Genomic DNA, 22890 nt, shown 5'->3' on the forward strand with positions numbered 1-22890 from the left:
TTCTTAATTCTATTCAGTCCTAGGAAAAAATAGGTTTCCATGGAATATATGTAAGGGAAGAATTGCCTTTGGGTTAAACAAATGTTTTTATCCAGATGAAGCTGTTGTGCAGCTATAGCTGTTGTCATCTTTGACAGGTGGGGTAGACGCTCATGGTTGCTGGCAATATAGTAGAGATGGTCTCCTGTTGGGTTTTGCAATATCCAGCCCAACTTTCTTATCCTCACTTTTTAATATCAGTGAAAAAGACAGTTGTTATGGAAACCAAAGATCTTTACCAGGAAGTTGAAATTTTCAGAAATAACCATATTAGTGATTTTTTTCCCTGAAAAGAACTCTTCGCTAATCGATAAATACCAAAATACAAAAGATGTGCCTCAAGAGTTTTTTGATAAGGTGATACACTGTTAGCTTTACCATGTACTTTCAGGACACCACATTTGTAAGCAGAGGTCACCACCACTCCCCAGTAGCCTCAAAAGTTTTCACTGGCCTAATGATGTTTTAGAGGGTCTTTTCTAAAGGCTTTTAAAACCCTGTAATATATTAATTTATACACAGCTCCTCTTTTTAAAATGGAATCAATAGCCCTGTGTTACAGCAATGATATAGTCGGGTATTAGAGCTTCCTTAATTTTTGCAGCTTAAATACATACTTTGAGGAGAAGGGATCCTCCACATTTCTAGGTGAATCACTTAGAATGCCACAACAATGTTACAACTTTTATGTCTTGGACTTGGTGTAATAGTACATGCAACCAGCACTATAAATGAGTTGTTTGAAATATAAATTTTGAAGCTAAAAGTCGAATGCATATGTTAGTTATATCATTGTTCTAAAATGTATGTATTGAACTGTGTTTTTCCTCAACTAAAGATATTCTATAAGAAATGGTTTCTAAATCAAAATTTATCACCTTCAAATTAATTTAAGTGGATTGTCATAATTAATACTGTCTGATGTAATTATACTCACTCATAATTGGTAATATCATTTACTCAGTACTTTTAAATGTTCTCTGTGCTTTGAAGACAAGGTCTCTATCCTAAAATACTTACGTTTGCGGGGCACTTGGGTGGCTCAGTCAGTTAAGCGTCTGCTTTCAGCTCAGTTACATGGGATCGAGCCCCACATCAGGCTCCCTGCTCGGCGGGGAGCCGGCTTCTACCTCTCCCTCTGCTGCTCCCCTTACTTATATTCTCTCTGTCAAATAAATAAATAAAATCTTTTTAAAAAGTAAAATAAAATACTTCTGTTTGAATTATACAATTCTGGCTTTGTTTTTGTGAATAATGTATTTAGAATGTTGTTTTTTCTATTAATATACTTAATTGCAGTATTATCCGAACAATTGATGGTAAAGTGCTACACAAATACAAGCATCCCGCTGCAGTGTTTGGTTGTGATTGGAGCCAAAACAACAAGTAAGAATTTTTTTTTCCCGGAATAAGTAATAACTTCTGAGATTTTACATAAGCATGAAATTTAATGTTATTCCCACAGGTAATACTCGTCACTCTCTTTAGGTAATGTTCTTGTTTTCTAGCCTTGTAATTGATTGTTCATGTTAGCCAATACTTTAGGAAAAAGCATAGGACTAACTAATAAAAAATGGAAATTTAGTCTAATCTGTATGTGGCTTCTACCAGGGAAGTAGCCCTTTCCCTAAACCCTTTTAGGAATCTCGCCAATGGTATTATTTTGCCACAACTTTCCATTGCCCCCTCCACACACACACGCAATGCTAATGCTTTGACATTGGATGATTTCCCAAAACGTAGAACTTCTGTGCATAGTTTTGAAAGGTCATCCTTGCTATCGAGCCTAGTATTTACCAAGTAAAAATCAGCTCAGATTTAAAAATTAATCCAAGTCAAACCCCACTAACATTGATCCTTCAAGTTATTGCACTTCCAAGAATCTTGCATTTCAAACCTCTCTTTATGCTATATAAATTATACTTGAAAATTCAAACTTTCTTTAGATATTGTGAAAATAATGTGAAATTGTGCTTTTCCATATTCCAAGTGGAAAATATACATACTAAAATATTAAAACCTTGTTATACTTGTGTTCTGAGTCAGATCACATACAAAATGATGGATCTATGTATTTCTTTCAGTAAATATAGAAGAACTTATAACACACTGTTAGAGGTTTTATGCAAAGTGAGCTCATGCCCAGCTCCTCCCCCAGGATTCCCCATCTAAGTGGCCTGATAATGTTCACAGCAAAGCTGCTGAAGACAAAATCCTTAGCCTCTTCTTTTATACCTTATCGTCTCTCCATTTCCATTTCCATTTGGCCATCAATTCCTGTGATATCATCCATCTCAATATTCTTTTTCCAACTACTCCCTTCCTGTGCCATAAACCAATAATACTTGTTTGCTTTTGGACTTCCTCTAAAGCCTCCTAAATCAATTCCAGAATTCACATCTTTTGTCGCCACTTCCTTGTCTCCCTGCCCCACCTTCTTTATTTTGAAGTCAGATATTTAACAACCAGACCTGAGTGTACCATTTTATTGCTTACATTGATTGTAGGATAAAATACAAAATCTTAGGAGCCCAACAGGGAAGTCCCTGTATAATCTGGTTCCTGTGTGTTTTAGTCATGCCATTTCAAGCGTGGCTCCCCCTTATTCTTTGCATCCAGCCACATTGGCTTTCAGTTTTTTGAACCAGTCAGCTCATTTTCATACCAGAACTTTCCCTCATGCTGTCTCGCTATATCTAGGATTCTGTTCCCCACCCCACCCCACACAACCCATCTATATTGTATATAGGCAATATCCACCTGTACTCTAGCTCTCCGCACCAAACCACTTCTACAGAAAAGTGTTTCTTGACCCCCATGTTAGGTAAATTTTTTCTATGATATCCTGGTAGCACTTAACATAATAAAATTAGTCATAACAAATAAAATTAATAAAGATTAGAGCAGAAATAAATGATAGAAGGGTGCCTTCCTGCCTCGTTTAGTGAAGCATGTGACTCTTGATATCCGGGTGTGAATTCTAGCCACATGCTGGGTATAGAAATTACTTAAAAATAAAATCTAGGAAGGAAGGAAGAAAGGAAGGAAGGAGGGAGGGAGGAAATAGAGATGATGGACTCTGAGAAACAAACTGAGGGCTTCAGAGGGGAGGGGGGTGGGGGAATGGGATAGGCTGGTGATGGGTTGTAAGGAGGGCACGTGTTGCATGGTGCACTGGGTGTTATACGCAACTAATGAATCATCAAACTTTACATAAAAAACCAGGGATGTACTGTATGGTGACTAACATAATATAATAAAAAATATTATTAAAAATAATAAATAAATAAAACAGCTCAATGAAACCAGGAGCTGGGTTCTTTGAAAAGATCAACAAAATTGCTAAACCTCTAGCAAGACTCATTAAAGAGAGAGAGAGAGAGAGAGAGAGAGAGAGAGAGAAAGGACCCAAATAAGCAAAGTTACTAATGAAAGAAATAACAGCCAATACCACAGAAATACGATTATAACAGAATATTATGAAAACCTATATGCCAACAAATTGGGCATCTTAGAAGAAGTGGATAAATTCCAAGAAACATATAGTCTACCAAAACTAAAGCAGGAAAAAATAGAAATGAAATGGAATCAGTAATCAAAACACACCCAAGAAACAAAAGTCCAGGACCGGACAGCTTTGCAGGCAAATTCTAACATTTAAAGAAGAGTTAAAATCTATTGTTCTCAAACTATTCCAAAAAATACAACAGGAAGGAAAACTTCTGAAATCATTCTGTGAAACCAGTATAAAAATTTCTAATGATCCTTCCTATTTCATTGGTGTTGGTTGTGATCTCTCCCCTTTTATTCATAATTTTATTAATTTGGGTCCTTTCTCTATTCAGTATCACCCTGATACCAAAACCAGGTAAAGACACCACAAAAAAAGAAAACTATATGCCAATATCTCTCATGAATATAGATGCAAAAGTCCTTAACAAAATATTAGCAAACTGAATCCAACAATATATTTTAAAAAATCATACACTACCATCAAGTGGGATTTATTCCTAGGATGCAAGGATGGTTCAATATTTACAAGACAATCAATGTGGTATTTTACATCAATAAGAAGAAGGATAAAAACCATGTGATCACTTCAGTAGATTCAGAAAAACCATTTGACAAAGTAGAATATCCATTCATGATAACCCTCTGAGCAAAGTAGGCCTACAGGGAACATATCTCAACATAATAAAGCCCTCATGTGAAAAACCCACAGCCAACATCATACTCAATGGTGAAAAACTTAGAGCTTTTCCCCTAAGGTCAAGAACAAGACAAGGATGTCCACTCTCACCACTCTTATTTAACATATTACTGGAAGTCCTAGCTACAGCAGTCAGGCAACATATCAAAATAAAAAGCATCCAAATGGGCAAGGAAGAAGTAAAACTCTCACTATATGCAGATGGCATGATACTCTATACAGAAAACCCTAAAGACTCCAGCAAAAAACTACTTGAACTGATAAATGAATTCAATAGAGTTGTAGGATATAAAATCAATGTACAGAAATCTGTTGCATTTCTATACACTAATAATGAAGCCTCAGAAAGTAAAATTAAGAAAACAGTCCCATTTATAATTGCACCAAAAACAATAAAATATCTAGGAATAATCTTAACCAAAGAGATGAAAGTCCTGTGCTCCGAAAAGTATAAAACATTGATGAAAGAAATTGAACACAAAGAAATGGAAAGACATTCCATGCTCATGGGTTGACAGAACAAATATTGTTAAAATGAATGAATAATGAATATGGGGGTGGTATGTGCGTGCATGGAATGGCATATTATTCAGCCATAAAAAATGAAATCTTGCCATTTGCAACAACATGGATGGAGCTGAAGAGTATGATGCTAAGTGAAATAAGTCAGAGAAATACCATATGATCTCACTTGTATGTGGAATATGAGAAACAAAATAAATGAACAAAGGGAAAAAAAAGAGTGAGAGACAAATGAAGAAATTACTGTAGAGAACAAACTGATGGTTACCAGAAGGGAGGTCGGTAAAGAGATGGGGGAAATATGGGATGATATTGAAGAGTACACGTATCAGGATGAAAAAAAAATCAGCCATGAATTACTTGATATATATATATATATATATATATATAAAATTTTAAAAAGCGTAATTAAATTTTAGTTGGAAATTGGCTGCCCTGCCCTTTAAAATGTAAACTCCATGAGATCAGCAGCTGGGTTATCTATTTTTAACAGTATATTCTTAGCAAAACGCCGTGCTGCTAACCCTCACTGTGCCTAGAACAAAGTAAATGTTTAAAAAATATTTCTTCAGTATACAAATGGATAGAATTATCTTGTATCTGATCAACAGAACAGTTCCACATTATTATTTCTCTGTTTTATAAGGTTAATAAGCATTTGACCAGTTGAAATAAAAATTAGATACTAATGCAATATGTTTCATTGGTTTAAAAAAAGGCTTTTAGGGGCGCCTGGTGGCTCAGTCGTTAAGTGTCTGCCTTCGGCCCAGGGCGTGATGCTGGCATTCTGGGATCGAGTCCTGCATAGGGCTCCTCTGCTAGGAGCCTGCGTCTTCCTCTCCCACTCCCCCTGCTTGTGTTCCCTCTCTCGCTGCTGTCTCTCTCTCTCTGTCATATAAATAAATAAAATCTTTAAAAAAAAAACCTCATAAAAAAAAGGCTTTTAGACTTAATGCTTACTACCAAGTGTACCTAATAAATTTCATTTTTATTTTTAAAAACCTTTTAAAAATATTCTTACAGCAGTATCTATATTTTACATAGCCCCTTAGGAAATAAGTGAAAAATACCTTGAACTTATAAAAGTTTATTCATAAGATAGCTCTGAATTTATAATTTAGATATCTAGATGTACATTCCTTGAATGTTTATTATTTAATTTTTCAGATTTTATATTTATGTCCATATACACATATACAAAAACACACCCATGTATACATGTGAGTACATGTATACTTATGCAAAATATATTTTCCCACATTTAGAGACTGGCACATTTATCAGTGGGACTTAGGCAGATGTAATATGCACATTTACAGATTGGCATGCCGGTTTGCAAACTGGTGTATTTATGCATGTTGGCTTAAATAAGTGCAAGTATTATAACCCACGTGAAAAAAGTCAATAATTTGAAGTTTGAAGAAGGTCGTGATAACGCCCACGGGTCTGCTCTAGTCCTCATAACTCTATTTGGAACAGTGTTCCAAGTATGACCACTAGGATGTAAATAGATATAAATGGTTGCGTAGTTTACTCTCGCTCTCTTGAGAATAACAAACAAAGATCATTAAAAGATCATGTCCACATATTTTATTTACAGGGGATCCTTAGTTGGAACAAACAGTTAAATCACCTCAAGCTGGTGCAGCCACCAGAGACAATTGGGAAACCAGGACTGTGACTTTCTGTTGGATGGAACAACCCTGGTCTGTGGGGAGATTTTCCAGCATCTTTCACGGGAAGCTCTGCTATTTGTACTCATGCCACAGAAAATTTACCACTGGTCGGGGCATATACTGATTAATAATTTGCTTACCAGCAAGGAAGCAAATCTCAATCACTCACCACTGGGGACCCTTGTTAAGACCCAACAGTTGTGAAATATAAAGATCTGAGAAATATTCAAGAAGTTATGAATCTGGACATTAAAGAAAATACTTACAGAAATATGAATTCCATCCCTGATCTAAGATTTAAAACTAAAAATTCAACTGATTAAAAGAGAATATAAAGAAACTTTTTGCTCTAGGACAATTTCTGGGAATAATGGTTTTACTAATGTGAGTTTTAGGTCTACCTTCATTAAAGAAGGAAAAAATTCTAGTTTTAGAAATTGGAACTGTATACATTTTAAAATTCTCGGCAACAAGTAGTATTGTTTTTCATGTTTTAATGTGCCATTGATGACGTTTCAGAGACATGATAGCCACTGGCTGTGAAGATAAAAATGTTCGTGTCTATTACGTGGCCACCAGCTCTGATCAACCATTGAAAGTATTTAGTGGGCATACTGCAAAAGTGTTCCATGTTAAATGGTCTCCTCTGAGCGAGGGAGTTCTTTGCAGTGGTTCTGATGATGGGTATGTATTTTTGGATTTTAATTTTTTAGTCTTCAAAATCATAAGCTTATAATCTTCTAGAAATGGATGTACTTATATGACCCAACTTATGGGTGGAAATATTTCAAATATGTACACATAACAAGGATGTATAAGCAGTTAACAATTACCTGGTTTCATTTAACCATAGTAAATGAAAGTTTGCCATGCTTATGTTATCATCATTTTCATGATTTCTATTTCCTTACTTGTTTTGCTTATTATGGATGCTTATTTCTATCCCATTAGCAACAGAGTTAGCAGAAAGAAAAATTTCAAAAGGATCAGTTTGGAAAGGGAAAAAAGACTTGAAACAAATAAATCTCTGTAAAATATAGAGAAGAGTTTATTTTTAGTGATGTCCTGATATTTAATATGGAAAACAGCTGTACTTTGTTTTCATGAAGAATAGAAATCAAGAAGATAGTCATGTATTTTTAGCATGAAGATAATTTATTTAGAAATGAGAGTGGTTTAACATTTATTTTTCTGTGTTTGTGAAAAAGTTACTGAAATCTTTTCTCTATTTTATATTCAAACCGGTTAGATTTTGCATAGTACAGTTTGGTCCCTATTTGAATATGAGATAAGTTTAGGTAAGAAAAATCTTACTTTATGCAGATAGAAATCATAGTATACAGTAGCCACAAGTTTGATATTAAATAATTGACTATTTTCATCTTGAAATTATGGCATCTGTCCAAATATCCTAAGAAAAGCAATTGTGAGATTTCTGTGGGTTATCACTGGAAATGTTACTTATAGTAAGTTATCATGTCCAAGTGAATGAGTTGACTTAGAGTTTTTCATCTCTTAACATAGACCTCAGTGTCTGAATTCTATTGCTACATGAAAAAAGTATAATCTTCAACCATTGTCTAACAAATATTTGTCAGAAAGGCAGTAAGCATTTTACTTATTAATTATGGTGATGAAACTTGAAAGTCTTTTGTAATTCTGGTTATTGGTCCCTTTATATGACTATATAGGTGATATCATGCTGTCTAGTACCTTTAAATAATGCTTATTTACAATGGGATTTAGAAAGCTTTTCTTATGTTTCACTACAAAACATAATTATGATGTTAGCCTGATGTTTGCCTAATCTAAATTATGTCACAAAGCAAGATCACCTGTTCTAGTGAGTGTTATCGTAAGAGATAACATTAAAGTATTTTGATAATCTCACTTTAACATTAACTTACTTATGAAAATATGATATCAACCAAAATAACTTCAGTGCTAACATAAGGATTTAGCACAGAATTACGTGATATGCCTGGACACAGGTACCAGGATAAGGGGAAAAAGAAGGAAGTCTTCAAAGAAAGCAAAAAAAAATATGCCTTAAAGAAATAAAAAATATATATATAATGTGTCTCCTTCATAGTGTAATATAACCTTTGAGGTATTAATTAATATTTTGGCATTGTCAGGTTGGTATAAATCTACAACTAAAAATTATTATGAATTATCCAAGCAGAGTTGGCATTTGGAGGTCTTAAATTGATTGAGTTCAAATTTTATTTCAATAACATTTGTACTTTGTACAATTGGTAAATTCAAGTAATATCGTGAATCCAGTTATATTTAAATTTTGTACTTGATTTTAGAGTGATTCCACACTGACCAACTTATTTGATTGACCAAAACATGAAGGAATGATTTACTCTTTGATAAGAGCATAAAGATGAATTGATTTTTCAAACAATACCCATCATCATACATGCTATATTTTCATGATTTTCAAATAATGTGAGTGTTGTTAAATTATTGTATCCATATTATTAGTAATATTTTTTGGCTTTATCTGTTCTGGATATTTCACTTTAATAAAGAAATTTTTTAAGTCTGTAAACTGTGAAATAGTAGATTTAGTATCAGTAGTAAAGGATCAAAGTAGGGAAAAAAATATATTGAAATAAGCTAGCTCTAGCCCAGTTAGCTGTTCATTTTCATCTGCTGTAAAGAAAAGAATTGTAACATATCTTGAAACGGAAAGTGCTTTTTCAATTTACTGAGAAATAATTGTTGTGTTCCACTAAGAATATGTTGATACTTTAAATTATAACTTGAATGGTATTATATACATAATATTCTGTTTTCAGTTCTGTGCGAATCTGGGATTATACTCAAGATGCTTGCATCAACATTCTTAGTGGCCACACCGCACCTGTGAGGGGATTAATGTGGAATACTGAGATTCCATATCTACTCGTATCTGGCAGCTGGGACTACACTATAAAAGTATGGGACACTCGAGAAGGAACTTGTTTGGATACTGTTTATGATCATGGTGCAGATGTATATGGTAAAGTGTTTTTCATGCACTCTTAAATTTTGCTGTATTAATGAAGTTTATAATTTCTGAGAAATACAGTATTTTTTAAGAAAACTTAGTGTTTCGGGGCGCCTGGGTGGCACAGCGGTTAAGCGTCTGCCTTCAGCTCAGGGCGTGATCCCAGCGTTATGGGATCGAGCCCCCACATCAGGCTCCTCCGCTACGAGCCTGCTTCTTCCTCTCCCACTCCCCCTGCTTGTGTTCCCTCTCTCGCTGGCTATCTCTATCTCTGTCGAATAAATAAAATCTTATTAAAAAAAAAAAAAATAAAAAGAAAAGGAAATGGTGAGCCCAAGAGAAAGTCACACGCTGGGCATTTAAAAAAAAAAAAAAAGAAAAAGAAAACTTGGTGTTTCATTTTAAAAAATAACGTTCTTCTTCTCAGAAACTGTACTTGTTTATTAATTGAAATATCAGAATACACAGAAGATAATCCAAAATGTCACACACCTGCACACATGTGGCTTAGATTTTTTTTCTCCCTTCCTTTACCATCACTCCAGAAGGAAGTTGTAAAGCAGGAAATCAGTGATAAAGTAGATATCTACTCTTGGATATTTAGGACAATGTTTTGCTTTTTAAGGTAATAGTAAGTCTTTAAATACAGTTAAGCTGGGTATAGAAATCCTAGTTCTTGTCTTTTGCATGTCACTTTCATTTATAGACCCAAACCTCGATGGGTGTAAGTGGTGAATTAAGAAGGCAAAAATAGTTTCTTAGAGAAAGTCTCCCCACTCTAGCCACGTGTGTCCATATACTTTCGCTCAGTGGCCCTTCAGTTGAGGCAGAGGGACGGAGTGTTTCAGGCAGAGAGAATCCTGTTTCTGGATGTTCTGAACTGGAAGGTCCCAACTCTCTTTTTTCTTGTCATTAGAACTCCCGTCCATCTGCCATTCCCTCACAGATTAGCACGTACTCTATTGGTGTGATGGTATGCTTGCTGCTGAACCAGCTGAAATGTAGTTTCGACATTTTCCTCCAAGACCATTTGTTAATCATTTTTCAATTCTGTATTCATATTTATAGAATATGCTAAATAGTATATTATATTCTTGTATCGTTTTCAGCCAAAATAGAAATGCTATTTCAAAACACTTCTTTATAACTTCAATTCTGTACAAGTTTTACAAGGTACGCATAGATAAATAATATTTTTCAATGTTTACATTAGTTAAAATAGGTTTCTTTTTCCCATCAGGTTTAACATGTCATCCCAGCCGCCCCTTCACTATGGCCTCTTGCTCCCGTGATTCTACAGTGAGACTCTGGTCCTTAACACCTTTAATCACTCCTTTACAAATAAATATCCTGGCAGACAGATCTTGGGAAGAAATTATCGGGAACACTGGTATTGAAAATATGCATGTATTAGATTTTATTTTTAAATAATATAAGCAGTCCTTCTCACTGAATTATGTCTGTTCTTTAGATCATGCTATAGAACAAGGCACTCCTCCTCTGTTGTGTGGTAAAATATCAAGAGATATTAAACACGAAATAGAGAAACTAACTGGTAATCCTCGAGCAAAAAAACTGAGATGGTTTTCAGAATGTTTATCAGTGAGTATTATAGGAGTTAAAACATTTAATTTCTCCGTAGTCAAAATGAATCTTTACAACTGTTGTCGTTATCACACATTTACATGTATCATCCCAACTCAGCGGGTCCCTCTGAACACAGTTGGTTCAGAGTAAGAAAGCAAACGGAAACCAGAAACAATAAATGAGATAAAGTATAGTTATTATTTTGTTAATTTTTCAGCTTAGCTATGCCTGCATCGTATTTTTGAAGACGCAAAATTCTGAGGGGTTTTGAATGCATTATTATATTGTTGGTTATCCTGTATCAACCTTTTAGCCTCCAGGTGGCAGTGACAATTTGTGGAACTTAGTTGCTGTGATCAGAGGGCAGGACGACAGCCTGCTTCCTCAGAACTACTGTAAAGGAATAATGCATTTGAAACATCTGATTAAATTTAGAACGGTAAGTAAAGTATGCAAGGATCATGTCCTCAAGCAGAAATTATTTTTGTATTTTCATTGTTGAAATATAAAAATTATTTTGAAAAATTTATAGAATTAGATTTAGTAGACTGAAGTAAGTGAACATTGAGGAAATAAATCTTCAGGAAAAACCGATCGTGTGAGTCTGAATTATTTGAGACCAGATAAAGGCAACCATGGTTTCCATAGGTCGAATCTCATGAATTTTTCAAAGGTCACTTTGAACTACTTGAAATGCTTTACCCTGTTATCAGATGACCGTGACATGTGGACCACTCTGACTTTAGGGTGCAGAGGCCTGATAGACTGCATTCTGGGATATGTTATATTAAAACTGGCCATGTGAGAGCTCTTAATGAATTTCATTACGAAATTATCCGTTATCTTATACCTGGAGTGATATTCAGTACCAACAAACCAGTGCTGGGACCAGAAAGAGGAAATAACTCTTACATTGGCAATGAAATATCAGTGGTTAACTTAACCGTTAGAGGAGGAGAATTGCGCCAGAGATGTGGATTTGAAGGTCATATGAAACAGTTATTTTCATAAAGGAGGACTTTCGGTAGTCACACCACCACCTAACAACGACAGCTCTTACCTCTTGCCAGTACAGGAGCCAATTAGAATGAGCCCGTCATTTTTAATTTTTAGTCCAGACTTTTGTATATTTTTTTTCACTAGTTACATATCACTTTAGCACTCATGACCTTTTGGCCCCTGCACTTTTGTATAACCGCAACACCTGGTGAGCTTAAAGGACAATGGGATTTAACCTCTCCCTGCCCACACCAGACACATCCACTCTTTACCCTGCACCCACACCAAAATATTATAGTGGAAGAGGCATCATATTTTATAGAGAAAAGGTATTGATTTTTAAAACATTCAATTCCTAGTGCTACGTGCTTTTAAAGTACATGCCCCTGTAATGCTTTTAAAATCATCTGTTATCACCAGCTCTTATATAACAACAGTTAGACAATTTTATTTTCTTTTTAACCAGTCTGAAGCCCAGGAATTGACAACAGTCAAGATGTCTAAATTTGGTGGTGGTATTGGTGTCCCCACTAAAGAGGAAAGGCTGAAGGAAGCTGCTGACATACATTTGAGATTAGGACAAATTCAGAGATACTGTGAACTGATGGTTGAACTTGGAGAGGTAAAGTGCTAAAATCAAGGAGTTTAACAAAGTATTCTAAGTATTGGTGGAATGTTAAATATTAAGTTTCTCTTTTTCCAGATCTGTTTGCTTCTCTGTTGGTCTGATATCAGGTGTATATCTGAGCAGTACTTCTCAAAGTGAGGTCCCCCAGGCTAGCAGCATCAGCGTTACTTGGGACCGTGTTAGACATGCATGTCCCACCCTAGACCCACAGAAGCAGAAATCCCAGGGATGTAGCCGAATGATCTGTGCTTTTATAAGCCCTCCATGTTATTCGCATGCATGCTAAAGTTTGAGAACCACTGCCTTAGGGTGGGGTCTTTGATATCCCGGAAATATCCATGTTGGCTGAGTTGCACAGAGTGGACTCCCCTTGCTAATACTGTTTGTCGTAACTAAACCCTACGCTGGCCAGAAGGGTTTCCCTGAGGATCATCTGGTGAAAGATGTTTCTAAGGCACAACTTGATTGTTTAGGGGACTGATTCAACAAAACAGAGTTTTCAAAAAAGTTTAAGTGAATCTATCCTAATAAAATTCAAGATAGTGGTTCTTTTGGAAAGTGGGTGGCAAATAAAATAGAACAAAAGGGAGAAGGGGCTGCTTTTTCTTGATCCGGCTGCTGGTTAGTTGAGTGTATTCAGTTTGTGCAAATTTATGAAGCTTTTCATTTTTCTGCACAGCCATTTTAGTTCAAGAAAAATTCTCCCACCCTCCCCCCCCCAAAAAAAAATAGAATGGCATGGATTCATTTCATAGTTATTATTTTAAAAAGCTCTAAGTTGGTTAATTTTATAATTACAAAGCATGCTATTAACTGTACTAATAAATTATATAAAGTAAAACTAAGCAATAAAGTTACATTAAGATAAATCAAAATTCAATTTAACTCACCTTTTTCTTCCCCGTACACTAGAGGCGAGTAATGAATTACTACTTCACTTAAGAAGAAACGTCATTTAAAAATGTTATTGAAAAGGAAGGTGTGCCCGGGTGGCTCAGTCGGTTAAACACCCGACTCTTGATTTTGACTCAGGTCATGGTCTCAGGGTCGTGAGATTGAGTCCCAGGTCTGGCTCTGCGCTGGGCATGGAACCTGCTTAAGATCCTCTCTCTCCCTCTCCCTCTGTCCCACTCACCCCCATTGCACTTGAACACGTGCGCACTCTCTCTCACTCTAAAGAAATAAAAAAATATCTTTCAAGGTATTGCAAACTACAAAGTGTTTAGTAGCAGTATAAAAATTTTACTTCTGAAGAAGTTGATGTTTGTCTTAAAAGTTATCCTTTTAACAAGGCTCTATTAGAATATCTATCAAATGTCAAGGCGAAAAAGAATAAATTTTGACAGAATACTAATTCTTCATCTTCCTTAGTTTTATATCTGGGTATATAAATTTTTAAGCTATATTTAATTCAAATTTAGTTAAAAATATTTTAGTAAAGTACTTCTGGAGCTTGAGAATTTTGTTGTTGTTCAGTTTCATCAATGTTCTTAATGATCCAAAAAACTGTGCTTACAATCCTTGAGAAATAGGAATGTCCTTGTAATTATTCATGGTCACCTCCTTCCATAGTTTCTGTTTTTCTGAAATTAATACTATGAGGTTAGGAACACATTTATTTTTTTTATCTACAAGACATCTTTTTATAGAAAAATCTTGATTTCAAAGTTAATTTAACCTGTGTTTTAACTTCTTTCTTCCATTTGCCTCTACTGTAATTAAAGGAAATTTTCCCCAAAAGCATATTTTATATTACATTTTTTAAAAAATGTAACATGACTACAAATAATGTAGTATTAAAAGTTACCTATTTTGTACACCCGAAACTAATATTATACTGCATGTTAACTAACTGGAGTTTAAATAAAAACTAAAAAAAAAAAAAAAAAAAAGTTACCTATTTAAAATTTAACCTATTATTTTCAGGCTAGTTACCAATTTTGTAGCCTTAATCACAATTGTCACACTTGCCTTGACTGAACAATGATCTTTAATAACAGTCTAATTTTTAAAATATGAAGATTGGTATTATAAACTATAAAGGAAAAAGTGACAATAAATAAAGTTTACAAAAAACAAAGAAGGAATAAAAATAGAAATAAATGTCTTATTTGTTAAACAGAAGTGACAGTGTAATAAAAATTTCAGTATGTATTATTTTGAACATAGAACATAGGTTACCATAGAACAAACCACTCTGGGATTGTATTATAAAATGAGTTAATATATTTTTCATACTATATACTTTAGTTACTATTCTTCTCCTTCCCTCACTCTGCCCCCTGACCTCTAGCTTTGGGATTTTCCCTGATAAATAATACAATTTATATATCTTACTTTATCTTAAAATATGGTAATATTTATACTCTGTGGAATGCATCAGATAGAATACAAAAATATTTCCTGGAAATTCAGACACTCTAAAAACACACTAGAAACCTGTATTATAAACGTGAGTTCATTTAAAAAAAGAAAAAAAAAAAGTCCATTAAGAGCGCAATCAGGGCGCCTGGGTGGCTTGTCGGTTAAGCGTCTGCCTTCGGCTCAGGTCCTGATCAGGTCAGGAGTCCCAGGATCCAGTCCCTCTTTGGGCTCCCTGCTCAGCAGAGAGTTTGCTTCTCCCTCTGCCCCTCCCCCTACTCATCCTCTCTCTCTCTCTCTCTCTCTCAAATAAAATCTTTAAAGAAAAAGAGTTAGTGAAATCAAAATAAATATGTTTTGCCTTTCTGTTTTTCTGTTCTAGTGGGACAAAGCCTTGTCAGTTGCACCAGGGGTGTCTGTGAAATACTGGAAGAAGTTAATGCAGAGGTAAGCAGGGAGTCTGTGTCCAAATACATGTTTTTAAAAGATGTTAAAATGGAAGCATTATATAAATATGATAGTAGCTTTTGAGATTTTTTATTCTTATGTTGTCTTTAAAAATAATGAAATTTTATGTCTACTAATACAATAAAATTAAATGAATCAGTTACAAATCATTTCTGTGTTCTTATATTTGACCTGACATCTGAAAAAGAGAATGGAAGGCAGATTTTTCCCATGTCAGTGGAGGAATTGACAAATCAGTGAACATACTTATTGGTTAATATATTGCTATTGAAATATAAATGGTAAGATTTTCTGATGGTTACCAAAAGTTCACAGAATACTTATTCTATAAATAATCTCAGAAATTCTCTCTGGACACTAATCCCTGCCATCTCCTCTCCATGAATGTAAAGGAGGTACTGATGACAAAGAAGACCGTTTCTGAGATACATTCGTCTCTTGGGGCTGCTACAGCAAAGTGCCATGAACTGGTTGGCTTAGAGCAACAGACATTTCTTCTCTCACAGTCCTGGAGTCTAGAAATCCAATATTAGGTTGCTGGAAGGATTGGTTCTTACTGAAGGCTCTGAGAAAGACTCAGTTCCATGCTTCTTCCCCAGCTTCTGCTGGTTACTGGCAATCCTTGGCGTTTACTGACTCATGGATGCATCACTCCAACACCTGCTTTGTTTTCACAGGGCATTCCCTGTGTATCTCTGTGTTCACATTTCCCTCTTTCTTTGGGGACACCAGTCATACTAGATTTAGGGTCTACCCTGAACCAGTACAACTTCATCTTAACTGATTACATTGGCTAAGACCATATTTCCAAATAAGGTTACATTTATGGATACCATGGCTTCATACTTCAACATATCTTTTGGGCAGACACATTTCAACTCATAACATAAGACTATTTTTTGTTCTATTTATTCAGTGAATATTTATTAAGTTATTTATTTTAGAACTCACTTTGTGCTAATCACTGGCCTAAGCCTTTAAAGTACTATTTAATGAGTAATTGCTTTGCTTCTGGCATTAAAAAGTTTTGATTTTTCTTTCATGGGACATGATTTAGAAACAAATTCAACTGTAACTCACATGTACAAATAAAAATCTGTCAGAGGTTAAGCATGAAATGCAAAAGGATTAACATATCTGCCATGGGAAAGTAGACTGTTCCCTAGCACCTGCTTTCCCAATGGGAAGCTCATCGATGGGCTGGCTTCCATCCTCACACTGTAGGCTCCCCATCTTAAGTCCTAAGAATCCCCAGTAATTCTAAGTTCCTGTACCCTCACTGCACAATTGTAAATGTTATCCCTTGCACTGAAACCTTAATAAAATCAAGTTAGTAGATGATTTTATTTCAAAAAACAATTTTGTTTCAACCTCAGCAAAAACTATTTCGTTTATTTTGAGATACCAACACTTGATTTTCTCTGCTCCTTAATTCACATGGCGTCCAGAAAATGGTCTTCCCACAACACTTAAGTTCATGTTGTATACATCCAGCCATTCAGAGAGATTGACTGCCAGTACCTCATCCCTGGTTCCAAAGAAGGGGATACTGTTGCTATAACAAGGAAATCAGGGTCATATGGTTAAAAACGTAGTTGTTGGGGAGAACGCCAGTGACCTTATGAATGGGAGACTGTTAACAGTGAGCTGTTCAAAGAAAAACTGTCTGCTACACCTATCCAAAGATTGGCAATTGAAACATAGTTTAATGCAAATGCCAGCATAAGTTAAATAGACCAGATTAGTTTTCAACAAAACTGTAAGAGTTGAATTAATTTGGTTAATTATTGGGAAACTACCTGAGACTTAGGAAAAGAGAAAGAAGGATACAGAGAGACAGAGGCAGACACACGAATACCCTTCATCATCTCCAAAGTTCAGGATCCTGTTTTCCCCTCACATATCAGGAGCATTATTTTCTTTAACTACCTTGCTTGGGGCACTCATAATAGTCTGTATTTTATTATCAATATTTATACTCTTGTATTGTCTTTTATAATGATTTTAAGCTACTTATATTGAGAAGCTGTCCATTCGTTGTTGTGCTCACTGAAACATTTAAAATTCTCCTGTCTTTAATGAAGCAGACTCCCATGCATTTATTAATGCAGTTGAAAGTAGATATCCCTTCGCACATATCTAGTTTACAACTTACTTTCAGAAAACATATTGCTAATTTTAATAGATAAGCTACATTCACTTTAAGGCCTAAAATGTTCAGTGCACTTAAAAATATGAAAATATGTAGTGTTCTAAGAGAAAGCAAGGGTCTATTGTATTTATTATACCAGAAAACTTTGATTTGTCTTTCATTACTGATTTGATTATAAAATCTGAGGCTTTTAGTAAAGTGATATGCAAAGGGGCTCTATGAATTCTACCACATATTTTGAATATTTGGATGTTTTAGAAATTTCACATAGTTCAGAAAATCTAGGTCCAACCTAGAACCTTGAAATTAGTATATTACAAACTGAGGGCTTCAGAGGGGAGGGTGGTGGGGGAATGGGATAGACTGGTGATGGGTAGTAAGGAGGGCACGTATTCCATGGTGCACTGGGTGTTATACGCAACTAATGAATCATCGAACTTTACATCAGAAACCAGGGATGTACTGTATGGTAACTAACATAATATAATAAAAAAAATTAAAAAAAAGAAATTGTTCTTATTTTATTAGGAGAGTGGATCAACTAATCCAGGAGGATAAGGATGATGTCATTCCATATTGCATCGCCATTGGTGATGTGAAAAAATTAGTCAACTTTTTTATGTCAAGAGGTCAGCTTAGAGAAGCTCTACTTGTTGCACAGGTACAACTACATAACTACACAAGCTACGTGCCCTGGTGGGTGCAAGTGCTGAAGGAAGGCTGTGTTGACTAACCACACATGCCTTCACATGATCAAGAGTCATAGCTGCCTTGGCTTCTGCCCACCTCCCAACCATCTCTGTCCACATTGCATTCACACTACCTGGTCACACCGAATGTACTTTAGACATACAAGCATCCCTGAAGTCTGAACTTCTGTATGCTGATGCATGTCATATGTGGTTGGGCAGCTTTTTCTAGTAACCATGTACTTGTTGATACAATGCAGTTCACACTTTTTCTTCCAAATTCTAGGGGCATCTGCAAATTGTATAAATTTCAGGCAAGATTTGAATAAACAGTTAATCCTTGAACCACACAGATGTTAGGGGTACTGAACCCCCACCCAGTCAGTACTCTATGTTTAGCTTTTGATTCTCCCAAAACTTACCTACTGATAGCCTGCTGTTGACCAGAAGCTTTACCAATAACATAGTCAATATATGTTTTGTATATGTATTATATACTGTATTATTACAATAAAGTAAGCTAGAGGAAAAAATGTTATTAAGAAAATCATAAGAAAAAATACATTTACACTATTGTACTATATTTATTGAAAAAAATAAGTCTGCATGTAAGTGGACCCATGCAGTTCAAACCCATGTTATTCGAGGGTCAACTGTACTTTGATCAAAATAATATTCTGAAATTGGTCAGCTATCAACAATTAGTAAAAAATTAATTAAAGATTTCATTAAATTCCAGGCTGCTTGTGAGGGAAACATGCAGACCTTACATGTTTCTACACCTAAAGGATCTTCATCTTCTGATGATATCTACAAGGAAGACTTTAATGAGTGAGCATTTTATTCTTTGTGTGGGGTCATATTTTAGTGGTTGGTTTCCCTGCAGGAGGTTTGGGGAGCCATGCAGTTCATCTTTCTTTGCATACAGAGGGTTTGGCTGTGTCACCTCATTTCTTACTGCAGTTCCGCTCCATCTCGGCCCCTCCCTAGGTGAACAGGACAACGTCAGGCACGGAGATGCACACTACACATGTTTTATGTCTCTTCCAGAGAAGCAAAATGCATTCTAGTTAAGAGATTGCAAATAAAGCACCTTAGTACTTTTAAGTTGATCAAACCTGTTTAGGGAGGAGGGGCAGTGAAAATACAGGTGTGCTGTTTATTAATGTTTCACTGTAAAGTCAAGGTAGATAATGTCTCAGTGACATTGTTCATAATCCCAAGACCCCAGAATTGGTGTTGGGAATAAAAATTAGGCTTTTAAAGAAGAAATACAGATACATATGTTTTAAAAGAAATGGAAATTAGAATTCTTCAGCCTTTTGACCCGTGTAAAATCTAATAGTCTACTTTCCTGTGCCATATCTATTGGCTTCTATTATTGCTCTAGAAAATTGGATATTAAGCTTTTAGGATGCTTATCAAGTAAAAAAGAGTCATAAAATGTTAAGCAAATAATGTGTTGCGACCAATATAGTCCTTCCTGGTTCTTTGCTGCTATTCTCTGCCATTTCTAAATTGGAACATACACTACCCATATTTTATGTCACCACCTAAATTTTGAGAAGTTACAGTTCAACCTATAACTCTTCTAAGATTGACTGTCCCTACAGCTGAGTTATAAATGATTCAATGTAAGACCGTAAATTTTGAAAGGCTTTTCTTCTGACATTTGTTGGGGAGGGTGAGTTTGTCTGCTAAGTCTACTTTCTTGATTTTCTTTTCACCCAAAAATCGGGCTTTATACTTGAATCATAGATATCAAATTAAGTCTGATTTGATCCTTTAATCAACTTCTTATAAAAGGATATTAGTCCATTTTATGGTGGAATCCTTGTGTTTATAGAGAATATATACTTTTTTCTTTTCCAGACTCCTGCACAAAGTCAGTGAAGAACTGGCAGAATGGTATTTTCAGGACGGTCGTGCTGTGCTAGCAGCCTGCTGCCAGCTAGCTGTAGATAACACTGAGGTACATTTTACATTGGTATTTGTGAATGAAAAGTTCTTAAGATGTGTCATGGTGTTTGAGTGGAAAAAATATGGCAACTTCTGTGTGAGATATGATTGTGCCTGCTTCCACACCTGAGCTTTCCATGCCTGAGCTGCCATGCCTCCTAAGCACACATAAACTCTATAGACTATGAGATCTTTTTTTAAAATTTATTTATTTTTATCACAAGATACATGTTTGTAACAACCTTACTTTAAGCATTTCATCCTGTGTGAGAAGCAGTAGTGTGGTAAAGGGAAAAAAATGTCTGGACTGGGACTCAGAATACCTGATTTTTGAAAGCGCTTATTTTTAAGTATACTTTAGTATATTCTTCACAAGTTATGTTTTTAACGTAGTTTCCATTTGACCCACTAATCTAATAAGAAAACTGTCTGAAGGTTACAGAGGGGAGGGGATGAAGTGATGGGGTAACCGGGTGATGGGTATTAAGGAGGGCATGTGTGGTGATGAGCACTGGGTGTTATACACAACTAATGAATCGTTGAACACTACATCAAAAACTAATGATGTACTATATGTTGGCTAACTGAACATAATAATAAAAAAAAAAGGAAAAGAAAATGCAGAGTAAAATTTTTGATAGAATTGCAAAAAAAAAAAGAAAAGAAAAATGTGAAGTAAGGATGGATTCTATTTTTCACGTATCCTTAGATATTTAAGGGATAATTGATCATCATTGCACACTACTGAGAAAGCATTTAAGAATTTACATTGTTTTGTGATAGACAGATTGAAGAGCATGTTGAGGATATGGTAGAAAGACTGTTATTAATTAATTATAAAAATATTACTAAGGGTTTTAAACTTAAATTCTGACCTTATAAAAATTTCCTGTGTGTCCCTTTATCACGAGCTTTTCCATCTGGAAATTGCATTTATACTTACATAAGTGTTTCATAGGAATATGACATTCAATATTTTATAAGAATGATTGATTATAGGTTAATACTACTTTATCTACTTTATGAGCTTGGCGGGGAATGATGATCCAATCCAGCATCTATGAAACTGAAGAAATTATTTTCTTATTGAGCAAGCTTGCTATGGCATACCTGATTCGCGGAAATGAGCTGGAGTTGGCCGTCTGTGTGGGCACAGTGCTGGGGGGCGCTGCAGCACCTGCAACCCACTATGCCCTGGAGTTGTTGGCAAGAAAATGCATGATGATTCCAACATGGTAAGAATTTCTAAATTCAAAGAATGATTCTATAGTGACGGGATACGTTTTTTTAAATATTATAAGTTGCAATTGATGTGTGTTGGGAGAATATGGCATCTCCTTTTTTTTTAAATAAAAGCAGATTGCGGGAGGAAACTGTGCTATGACAAGGAAATAGTAGTGGGAACCACCTGGTTATATAATGAAATCTTCCATGACCCATTCTGACGCAGGGCAGGTGCACACAAAACATCATGAGAGTAAATGCGTGCTTCTTTAGCTAATCAGGACCACACATTTCCACATTTTAAATTCTACATATCTGCACTCATTCTTGTTGGATCTTGTGTCTTAGTTTAAGTTTTGGAAAATAAAGTCACTTTTCTAATGAAGAGTAATTACATGGTGTAGCCGGAGACTGGGAACAGGCCATTTCCCCAACCTCGGGCTGCTCGCTAAGAAATCAGCCCGGGAAAGTCCGTGTCACAGCACTTCTCACTCTCGTCTGAAGCACCCTGATCTCAGGGCAGGCAGTCCTTCCTTACGGAGCCTCCCCAGGAAAGAGACGATGCTGAGTCAATAGGTTTTTGTTGAATAAAGGCGATTTTAGACTTTTATCTTCTCTTTCCCCAAAGTACTTAGAACCTCAGGGAGTTTCTAAGTAAATGTGTTCTCAGGTCTTGCACCTCTTTCCCACCATGCGCCCCATGCACACACGTACCACTCTTATGATGGAGCTAGGCAGACTCCACTGTTGAATTCTATAGATAACAATAATATTCATAATAAGGACAGCTAACTGAGCCTTCTACACTGCGTACCGTGTGCCTAGCACTGTTCTAAGCACTTTACGTGTAATAACTCACTAGATCCTATGCTGTAGATACTGACTTGCCTCAGGGCTCAGTCAGTGCTAGAGCCAAGATTCGAGGTTACATCAACTGGCTGCAAAGTTTGCACTTAGCTACTGTCGTAGTTCAGACTGCTGTAACAAAACAGACTGGATGGTTTATAAACAACAGAAATGTATTTCTCACAGTTCTGGGGGCTGAGAAGTCTAAGGTCAGGATGCTGGCAGATGTGGTGTCTGATGAGAGCTGGCTTCCTGGTCTTCCTTGGCCATCTTCTTGCTGTGCTCACTTGTGGAAGGGATGAGCTAGGTTTAAGGGCCCTAATTCCATTCATGAGGGCTCAGCGCTCAGGACTTAATCACCTCCCAAAGGCCCCACTTCTAAACACCATTATATTGGGGACTAGGTTTCAATATAGGAATTTGGGGGGCAACACAAGCATCCAGTCTATGGCAGCTGTCACACTGTACCACCTCCTTAATCTGTGGCTAAGTCCGCAAAGAAGCAACCACTTCCCATTTTCCTATTCTT

At 35.8% G+C, this 22890-nt stretch overlaps 1 protein-coding gene across 3 annotated transcripts in view; it reads left to right on the top strand.

Annotated features, from left to right (window-relative positions):
• Positions 1-22890, top strand: part of WDR17 (WD repeat domain 17) — a 107505-nt gene that overhangs the window by 70201 nt on the left and 14414 nt on the right. For all 3 annotated transcript variants that reach the window (XM_034647692.1, XM_019808951.2, XM_019808950.2), the window contains 12 exons: positions 1339-1425; positions 6967-7131; positions 9258-9460; positions 10689-10838; positions 10920-11050; positions 11349-11474; positions 12501-12656; positions 15406-15470; positions 18172-18304; positions 19072-19163; positions 20205-20304; positions 21387-21526. In XM_034647692.1, the coding sequence (XP_034503583.1) occupies positions 1339-1425; positions 6967-7131; positions 9258-9460; positions 10689-10838; positions 10920-11050; positions 11349-11474; positions 12501-12656; positions 15406-15470; positions 18172-18304; positions 19072-19163; positions 20205-20304; positions 21387-21526 (1548 nt within the window). The remainder of the gene's footprint in view (positions 1-1338; positions 1426-6966; positions 7132-9257; positions 9461-10688; positions 10839-10919; positions 11051-11348; positions 11475-12500; positions 12657-15405; positions 15471-18171; positions 18305-19071; positions 19164-20204; positions 20305-21386; positions 21527-22890) is intronic.

This window comes from Ailuropoda melanoleuca, chromosome 18 (assembly GCF_002007445.2).
Source record: "Ailuropoda melanoleuca isolate Jingjing chromosome 18, ASM200744v2, whole genome shotgun sequence".
NCBI lineage: Eukaryota > Metazoa > Chordata > Mammalia > Carnivora > Ursidae > Ailuropoda > Ailuropoda melanoleuca.